Here is a 10,309-nt window from a genome sequence, read left to right as displayed (position 1 = left end):
CCAGTTCCGTCTGGAGGAATAGAACAAAATTCCAGCAACTTACTGTGAGAAGCTTGTGGAAGGCTACCCAAAATATTTGACCCAAGTTAAACAATTTAAAGGCAATGCTACCAAATACTAACAAAGTGTATGTAAACTTCTGACCCACTGGGAAAGTGATGAAAGAAATAAAAGATGAAATAAATCATTCTCTCTACTATTATTCTGACACTTCACATTCTTAAAATAAAGTAGTGATCCTAACTGACCTAAGACAGGGAATGTTTTCTAGGATTAAATATCAGGAATTGTGAAAAACTGAGTTTAAATGTATTTGGCTAAGGTGTATATAAACTTCTGACTTCAACTGTATACACATCCCTAAGAGGAAGTATTCTAAAGGCAAGGTGGCACAACCGTGGCTAACAAGAGAAGTCAAAGCCAACATAAAAGCCAAGGAGAGTGCATATCATAGAGCAAAAATTAATGTGAAGATGGAGGATTGGGAAGCTTTTAAAAACCAACAGAAGACAACCAAAAATCATTAAGAAGGTAAAGTAATATTAAAGAGGATACCAAAAGTTCCTTCAGATACATTAAGTGTAAAAGAGATGTGAGAGTGAATAAACTAGGCTGTAGTCAGCATGGATAAAGCAGTGGCTGATTGGCAGGAGGAAAAGAGTAGGAATAAAGGGAGACTTTTCTGGTTGGCTGCCAGTGACAAGTGGTGTTCCACAGGGGTCTGTTGGGACTGATTCTTTTTACATGTCAATGATTTGGATGATGAAATTGATGACTTTGTTGCTAAGTTTGCAGAGCATACAAACATCGATGGAGGGGCAGTGGTTTTGAGGAAATAGGGAGGCTGCAGGAGGACTTAGACAAATTAGGAGAATGAGCAAAGATGTGGCAGATGGAATACAGTATCGGGAAGTGTATGGTCATGCACTTTGGAAGAAGAAATGAAAGGGTTGACTATTTTCTAAATGGAGAGAAAATACAAAAACCTGAGGCACAAAGTGATTAGGGAGTCCTTATGCAGGATTCCCTAAAGGTTAATTTGCAGGCTGCATCTATGGATGAGGAAGGCAAATGCAATATTAGCTTTCATTTCAATAGTAGTATATAAAAGCCAAGAGGTATTGCTGAGACTTTATAAAGTACTGATGAGGTCTCACGTGGAATATTGTGTTCAGTTTTGGGCCCCTTATCTTAGAAAGGATGTGCTAAAACTGGAAAGGGTTCAAAAAAGGTTGACAAAATTGATTCTAGGGTTAAACAGCTTGTCATATGAAGAGCGTTTGAAGGCTCTGGGCCTGTATTCACTGGAAGTTAGAAGAATGAGGGGTGACCTAATTGAATCCCATCAAATGCCTTGATAGAGTGGATGAGGAAAGGATTTTTCCTATGGCAGGAGTGTCTAAGATGAGAGGACACAGTCTCAAAATAGATCCTTTTAGAATGGGGACGAGGAGGAATTTCTTTAGCCAGGCAGTGGGGAATCTGTGTAAGTTGTTGCCACAGGCAGCTGTGGAGGCCAAGACTTTATGTATATTTAAGGCAGAGAGAGGTTGATAGATTCTTGATTGGTCAGGGCATAAAGGGATACGGGGAGAAGGCAGGAGATTGGGGATGAGAAGAAAAATGGATCAGCCATGATGAAATGGCAGAGCACACTTGATGGGTCAAATAGCCTAATTCTGCTGCTATCTCTTACAGAAATATTTGAGAATCTTATAAATATAATGTTTGCTGACATAATTAATTGTGGGTTATATGTAAGAAGTACGTGAATAGCATACATCATTACGCCACCACGTCATACCAGAACGTCTCACTAAAAATAAAACTAAAATCTAAGTAGACAAATATTCTGGCTCCTGTTGTTTTTCTTTCAATTTGTTTCTGGAGTTACAAAGTATAAGAGTATTATACAGTACAGCTTAGAAGAAAAGATAGGAACCTTCAGGATTAGACCCTCTTATATCCACTAATGGGGAAAAAAATAGAATTGCAAAAAACTGACATGAATATGGAACAAACTTCTAAATGTGTTAGGAGGCATAAATCTGTTGGGATGGAATTCAGCCCTGATCCAAACAAATAGCAGTTCAAGGGACTGAGTCACCTATCCCTTTGTATGGATGGATGGATGAATCACATCTACATCTGTCATTTACACAAGAAATTCTGCAGATGCTGGAAATCCAGGTGAACACACACAAAATGCTGGAACAACTCAGCAGATCAGGCAGGATCTACATAAAGGAATAAAGTTTGTGTTTCAGCCTGAGGTCCTCCATCAGGACTGGAAAGGAAGAGGTTAGTATCCAAAATAAGAACGTTGGGGGCGGGGGGAAGGAATACAATATGGCAGGTGCTAGGTTAAGCCAAGTTGGGTGTAGGTGGGATGAAGTGAGAAGCTGGGAGGTGATTGAAGGGAAAGATAAAGGGCCAAAGGAGAGAGAATCTGATAGGAAAGGACAGTGGACCATGGGAGGAGGGGTACCAGAGAAAGGTGATGAGCAGGTGAGGAGAAGGGGTACAAGGGGAGCCAGAATGGTGAATGGAAAAGAGAGGGGGGAGAAATTACCAGAATTAAAGAACTTGATGTTCATGCTATCAAGTTTAAGGCTACCCAGAAGGTATATGAGATGTTTCTCCTCCAATATGGCAGTGACCTCATCATGACCTTAGAGGCCATCTACTGACATGTCAGAATGGGAGGGGAAAGTAGAATTAAAATGAAGTGGGTCTCCCTGATGTAGAGGAAGTTGCACGCAGAGTACTAGATACAGTAGATGTTCCTGACAGGTTCACGGGTGAAGTGTCACCTCACATGGGAGGACTATTTGGGGCCCTGAATGAGCCCTTTACTTGTCATCTTATTCAGGGAGAACACTTGAAGGAAAATAAACATTCTGTCCAGAAATAATCATACAAGTAATAAATGTCACATGTCACAGAATATACAGTATTACCACAAATATGACAAGAAAATTGACTTGCATCTTCTTTCAAATATTTGACTTAATTTTCAAGATGGCAGCTAGGGAGATAGAAGTCTAATCTTCTGAACTTGGAAATAAATGGGAAAATAAACCTCAAAGTTTAGCATGCAATTCTTGATTTAGTTGTGTTAATAATGAGGTTACTCGTTGTACTTTAAACACAAATTTGAGAGTTACCTTATATTTGTAAAACACTCAAAGCTTCACAAATGAAAATGTCTCTTTTCCCTGTTACTTTCAACCTTTGAATTAAATCAAGGAACTCATTTAGTTCTTTGTTAAACTAACCTTCATGGTTGCATCCACTGAAGATCAGTTGCTTTTCTACCTTCTTAATCGTTTTGTAATTTTCCGTCCCATGACTGGTTATTAAAGAGAAAAGCCACCATGTAATTTGACATAGTGCCTGACCCTTCGAGATAATCCTAGATTGTAGAAATTGACTAGGTTTGCAGACTCATTATAAATGTTAAAAAAACTTGATGAGGTGGAACAAAGTACTTTATTATCAAAGAAAAAAAGTACAGTACTGTTCCTGCAACATACCTAAATGAGAATAAAAGGAACGTCAAACTCAGTAAACCATATCATGCAATTGTTAAGTGGACCACATATAATCACTCTAAGTTCAAAGATCACATCTGTGGTGACCAGTTTAAAAAATGCAATGTTTTAAGCATCAATTCAAAGACAGTGCAGATATTTTATCAAAGCCGTTCAAAGTCATTAAAAGACATCCTAAACGCATCATATGGGTTCATTTTGATGTTTTATTACAAACAGCCATGGCTTATTTTAAAATATAAATTTGTAAAACACAATTATCCATTGACTGTACATGTTTTTACAATATACAATCCAGGAATTTAATGTGGTGCAGAAACAGTTTTTGCATATAGCCACTGGCCACATCAAACAAAGGTTTTGGCAGTCGCACTAAAAGTTAACTCGGGAATGAACATTTCACTACATTATCAAAAGAGCCTGCATACTGTACAATAACAGTTGTAAGTGTAAATTAATTATTAACTTGAGACAGTCATCATGTAACTCTTAGAGGGACTCGATCTGCCAATTCTAAATTCATCCTTGCAACTTATTATACTATCCAAGGGGGATATCGCGCTGCTAGGTACATTTTCATAAAGAACACAAATGGAGCCGTCTTCACCTATTCGGTAGGACACCTCGAACGGGTCGACCCACAGAGTCAATTCGCTTGGCAAAAGTTGAAAAAGTTGTTGACTGCTGAGCCCGATAATATTGGACGCCCTTGCTATCAGAGGATCCATTTTGTGATTGATCCTAATGCATCGATATCCCGATCCTCTGCAGGGCATGTGGGGGAACCAATGGTGCCGGTAGTGTTCTGTCAAACAAAGACAAGAAACGTTATATTCAAATGACCCGCAAAATTCGTTCTGCTCCGCTTTCTTTGTGAATCCAACCGCTCTTTGTTTCTTTCTGTACAACAGGGGGACAGCGTGAGGGGAAGGATATGACACTTCTTCATGATTTGTATTACTCCATCGGCGAATTTCGGTTCCCTGTACTTTGTTGTACTTGACAATGGGTTCTTTAAGGGACTGATGTTATGGGAATAATACAGAAATAGTAACCGTCTTACCGCCACCTCCTGTGCGCGCCCTTTCTCCCTCACCTGCCAAAGATTTCTCCAAGGACTCGCTGAAATGTTGGAGCCGCTCGTCAGAAATGAGCCCTGTCGTCCTCAGCAGTCTGGTGATAAAGCCCACGGCAGTTGTGATTTCAGTTTTCATTTTGATCAAATCTTCCCCAGGACTCATCAGCCGTCTCAAACAGAAAGGTGAAAACGATCTTTGTTTTTCTTCAATCCGACTTTTTTTTCCCAAAAACCCAAAACAAACGTCGAATCAAAGGAAACTAATCACTGTTTTGGGCGATTTCTTTCTGTTTTTACTTTGGTTTTGTTCACTGGGCCTAGAAACAAAACCAGACGGACTTTTCTTCTTTTCCTTTTGTTCGGTTCAAGGCGACGATTCGACTTTTTTTCTTCTTCTTCTTTGTTTATTTTTCTGCTTTCAAAAAAAACCGAGCGGGGAATCTCCTCGGTGCGTGTGTTCTGTTTTCAGTGACAGGACTCGGCTAGGGCAAATACATCTCCTTTGCACACAGCCAAGTGAGTAGAAACGGTGAAGAGGGGAAGAGACATGAACGACAACGCAACGCGAGCCGCGGCCACCCTTCAGCAACACCAAGCCGCACCGCTCCGCACCGCACCGCACCGCAGCGCAGCGCTGTAAACACCGCCAGCGCAGCCCCTCTGTGATCTCACACTCAGCGCCTCGCAGCCAATCGAATCACTGGGCTTCGCAGCGTCACAGCACCTCATTTGCATCTCACGCACAGCGTTTTCTCCCCTCCGCCTCTTGCCTGCTCAGACAGTCGTCTCCTGACGGCCAAAAGTTTGTGGAGTTTCTCGATGTAGTGCGTGATGTTGTCCTGTGCTAATATATTTTCTCACCTTTTCACTCTTTACTGAGAAACGGTGATATCAGAAATTATTACAAAATGGACTTTGCTGTTCATTTTCCAGGAAGCTTCAGAGTTTAATGGTTTGTAACTTTGTTCACTTTTGGTGTCTTTGTCCTTTTACAAATATTAGAAAATTAATTTTGGTTCTCTATTAGACCATAAGTAATTCTCAGTCCAATTTCAGACCTCTTTCAGAGTTGATGCCTCCAGAAGACACGGTACATCATTAAAGACCCCTCACACCCTCTCCATGAACTGTTTGTTCTGCCATCAGGCAAACCTTACAGGAGCACCAAAACTAAAACCACAAGGCTACTAAACAGCTTCCTCCCACAGGCAGTCAGACTGCTAAATAGCTGCTCCACCTGACTCTGCTTTGGACACTTTCAACTTGCACTGGACACTTATAACTTGATTTTAACTGACATGTGGCTGTTGTGTTTTACTATTTATTGTTATGTTTATTATTTAGTGTTGCGTTTGTTATGTTATGATTGCACTGCTCCTGAGAAACGCTGTCTCATTCTGCCCTGCAGAGCTGCTATACGGTTAGAGTGACAATAAAGTTTTTTGATTTCATTTCATTTGACTAAAATTCCCTGTTTTGAGCTCATTCAGCTAATTTCTCTCGTGGGCTTTCTATGAGAGGTTGATCAAATGCTTATGTTTTTGTTCTTGATATGTGATACCTCCATTTTAAGTATATGACTATAAAGTGATAAAATCTGGATTACAGTTACAATGATACAGGTACATAGATTGGAGAGACTTAGAGGAATATGAAACTCTGCCATGGACGGGCCCAAGCCCCACTGCAAAAGGAGGAGGGTTGGGCAGGGGGCTAGCAAACCCATCCCATAAAAACACAGAGCTACGAAAATGCCAACAGAACCTCCAAAGACCCTGTTCCTGGGACAGGAAGGATCTTCGCCTAGAAGACATATGAAGTTGTGTGGTGAAAATGGAGGCCACAAGGCTGATCGGCCTTCTATTGGCCCAGGACAGAGGGCTCGGGTGAGGTGATGTCGGCTGCCTATGCCCACATGGGGTGATGGGCTGAAGGGGAAGAGGAATATGGGCCAAATGTGGGCTTGGATGGCCATCTTGATGAGTTGGGCCAAAGGGATTTTTTCCATGCTCTATTATTCTACAACTGGGGATTATCTTTATGCAGTTGAATAGCTAGTCAGTAATCATTTGAAATTCATACTACCTGGACTGCCATGTTAGTGACTGATAAAAATAAAGAATTATAGAACATTACTGCAGAGAAATAGGCCCTTTGATCTGTCTAGTCCTTGCCAAACCATTAATCTGCCTAATCCCATCAATCTGCACCTGGACCATTGCCATCCACACCGTGGGGTGACACACTGGTGTAGTAGTTAGCACAATATTTTACAGTAGCAGTGACCCAAATTCAATTCCCTCTGTTGTCTGTATGGAGTTTGTACGTTCTCCCCATGACCACATGGGTTTCCTCTGGGTGCTCTGGTTTCCTCCCAGGGTGCAGGGTTGGTAGGTTAATTTGTCATTGTAAATTGTCCCGATTAGGCTAGGTTTAAAATTGGAGGTTACTGGGCTGGGAGGGCCTACGTTGTACTGCAGCTCAATAAATAAATACATAAATATTTTCCCCTCTCATCGTGTACCTATCCAAATTTCTCTCAAACATTGAAGTTGACCCTCCTTCCACCACACTACTTGTACTTGGTCATCAGTCTTATTGGTTGCAATAATTCAATTACTTTTTAATTGTATGAAGGATTCCTGCCTCTTTCATCCACTGAATTTCAAACCCACACTCTCAACCTGCCCCCCTTCGAATTCTTTGACCAATGTCTTTATAACTGTCGACTACCAGCCTCTCTGCTACATGGTACTGGTCCTTCCTAGTCATTCCACCAAGATCCCTCATACATATGAATTAGACACAGGAGAAGGCCATTTGGTCACAGATAGCTAATATCACAACCTCAACTTGCACTCCTGTATCGTCATGGTAGTCTTTCATTCCCATGCTTATTTAGTACCAATCTACCTCTTCCTTAAAAATACTCAAGGGCCGTCTCCACTTCTGTGAGGAAAACTCACAGCCCTCTCAGAAAAGAAGTGATCCACCAGTTCTCAACTCTCGCTCAGGAGGACATATCCCCTTCATTACCCACCATGCCAAGGCTTCTCACCACTTCCTGTGTTTCAATAAAGCCTCCTCTCATTTTTCAAAATTCCAACAGATATGACCCTGGCTTTCCAATTTTAACCATTATACAATCTGTGCATTCTTAGTTCTAACCTAGTAAGTATTCTCTAAGTTGGTTTCATCGTATTAACGTCCCATATGGCAGTTCAGACTCGATGGGCCAGATGGCCTAATTCTGCTCCTATATCTTATAACCAAAGCAGAGCCTCCTCCATTTTGTATTCCATTTCCGAGGAATAAATGGTAACTTTTTTTCCTAATGACCTGCTGTACAGCAAACTAACCTCCTGCAAATCTGCTAAGTCCAAGATGTTAAACTACAAAGTTGTTGAAGTGAGGACAAAGGAAGGAGTTTAGTTATTGGAACCAGAAGAAGTGGAAGGAGTCCTTAATGAATGTTTTGCATTAGTATTCACCAAGGTGAAAAACATTTATGATGGGGTGATTAGGGCAGAGAGTTTTACAAAAATGTCACAGGAAATTTTGCTGTCAGTAAAATTGCATAGAATAGTTTTGCTTTCATTGGAACAGAGCATAGTTGAGGTATATAAAGTTGCAAGCTTGTGAAGCAGACATGAAGATGCTACAAAGAGATGTAAATAGGTTAAGTGAGTGGCAAGAATTGGCATATGGAGTATCATATTGAATTTAATTAACTTTATTTGTTACATCCTTCACATACTCTCTCTCTTCATGTGCCTTGCAAGTTACACGCTTGGGCGATCATGGGTTTCCACATCGAACAATCCCACGCAGTGTCAATGATGTCTCGCACACTTAGATCTGCTAGTTCTTTCACAGTGTCCATATATTTTCTTCTTTGCCTTCCTCTTTCGCGTTTCCCAGGCACACGGCCTTGTAATGTAAGGCATTCTATTTCTCCCTTTCTGATGACATGGCCCAGGAATTTAAGTTTCCTCTCATTTAATGTTCTCATTAAAGATCTTTTTGTATGGGCACGTTGGAGTACTGTCTCATTAGTTACCCTATCTCTATATGATATTTTCAGCATTCTTCTAAGAAACCACATTTCTGTTGCTTCTAAGTTTCTTTGGAGTTCTGGTGTTATAGTCCATGTTTCGGAAGCATACAGCAAGATGCACCAGATCCTTCACATTCATGAGGAGTAAAATCTTTACGTTACATCTCCATCTAAATGTGAAATGTGCAATTATAGTAATTTATAATAAATAGAACAGTCAATGTAACATAGAAATACACTCAAATCAGTGTGAGTTCATCAGTCTGATGGCCTGGTGGAAGAAGCTGTCCCAGAGCCTGTTGGTCCTGGCTTTTATGCTACAGTACCGTTTCCCGGATGGTAGCAGCTGGAATGGATTGTGGTTGGGGTGACTTGGGTCCCCAGTGATCCTTTGGGCCCTTTTCTCACACCTGTCTTTGTAAATGTCCTGAATCGTAGGAAGTTCACAACTACAAATGCGCTGGGCTGTCTGCACCACTTTCTGCAGAATCCTGTGATTAAGGGAGTGTGGTAAACCATATATATATGTTGTAACTGGGTTAACTGTCTGGACATGCCCCTCTGCTGACTGCCCCTGTGGCTCCTCCCACAGAATCCTGTATAAAGGTGTTTCGCCTTGCCCCTCGCCCTCAGTCCGGGGGCAGACACTCACCATGGAGGTCGTATTGTACAGCGAATAAAAGCCTTTCAGTATTTCACCCGACCTCAGTCTTTTGGAGTTATTGAAGGTGCTTCAATTTTATTCGCTGTACATTTTAAAGCATGGAACATGCACTGGGACTAGACAAATTACACCTCGATCCGTAAACACCTGAAGCTGGAAACGCTTTTGAACTCCGGCTGGCCTGCTTCGAAGCGTACCTAGAGGAGATTAAAGCGACCAACCCTGTAGCGAAGCGCAGAGTTCTACTCTCCAGGGTCAGTCCACGGGTCTATTCGCTGATCAGAGACCAGCCGAGCTATGATGGCACGAAGAGTGCCCTCAAAGGACAATACCTGCGGCCGATAAACAGCTTCTATGCTCGGCACCGCTTAGCGACACGGCAACAACAGCCCGGGTAATCAAGTGCTGAGTTCGTCCAGGCCCTACAGACACTCGTGCGGGCCTGCAATTGCCAGGAGCTGACGGCGGTGCAGCATGCAGAACTCCTAGTAAGAGACGCCTTCGTCACGGGGACCAGGTCAGTGTATGTGCGCCAGCGGCTGTTGGAAAAAGCCGATCTTAGCTTAAGTTTGGTGATTGAGCTGGCCAATACGCTGGAGGCTGCTGTGCACAACTCTGAGGCTCTCCAGGCATGCAATCCCCCGATGGCCTCATGGGCGCCGCAGACCCTGCAACCCGCCGGCGAATCGACCTTGGCTGCTGCCAGTTGTGAGTCCGCGAAGTATTACTTCTGCGGACTGGAGAAGCACCCCCGGAAACGCTGCTCGGCCCTAGAAGTGACCTGCTCCAGCTGTGGAAAGAAGGGCCACTTCGCCAAGGTCTGTAAGTCAAAACTGCGAGCGGGATCGAGCAGCGCCACGTGCGAGACATGGGGGTCACCATCTTGCCTGCCGCCATCTTCCCTGCACGCCGCCACCACGTGCAAGACATGGAGGTGGCCATCTTGGTCAGCGCCA

At 42.5% G+C, this 10,309-nt stretch overlaps 1 protein-coding gene across 1 annotated transcript; it reads right to left on the bottom strand.

The window, feature by feature from the left end:
* Positions 1–3,473: 3,473 nt before the first annotated feature.
* Positions 3,474–5,283, bottom strand: LOC140210900 (protein BTG1). Its single transcript, XM_072280165.1, has 2 exons — positions 4,651–5,283; positions 3,474–4,359 (listed from the first exon to the last, which is right to left on the bottom strand). The coding sequence occupies exons 1-2, from the start codon at positions 4,793–4,795 to the stop codon at positions 4,016–4,018; spliced, it is 489 nt and encodes a 162-aa protein (XP_072136266.1). The 5' UTR covers positions 4,796–5,283; the 3' UTR covers positions 3,474–4,015.
* Between the last annotated feature and the right edge of the window lie 5,026 nt (positions 5,284–10,309).

This window comes from Mobula birostris, chromosome 16 (assembly GCF_030028105.1).
Source record: "Mobula birostris isolate sMobBir1 chromosome 16, sMobBir1.hap1, whole genome shotgun sequence".
NCBI lineage: Eukaryota > Metazoa > Chordata > Chondrichthyes > Myliobatiformes > Myliobatidae > Mobula > Mobula birostris.
Note: the sequence above shows the minus strand (reverse complement) of the source record. Positions and strands in the feature narration are given on the sequence as shown.

Bases quoted from the DNA above. Each gene is read 5' to 3' on its own strand.
- LOC140210900 (XM_072280165.1), bottom strand. From the start codon at position 4,795: ATGAGTCCTGGGGAAGATTTGATCAAAATGAAAACTGAAATCACAACT. The intron at 4,360-4,650 runs GTGAGGGAGAAA...TTTGTTTGACAG, and splicing joins CTTGGAGAAATCTTTGGCAG to AACACTACCGGCACCATTGG.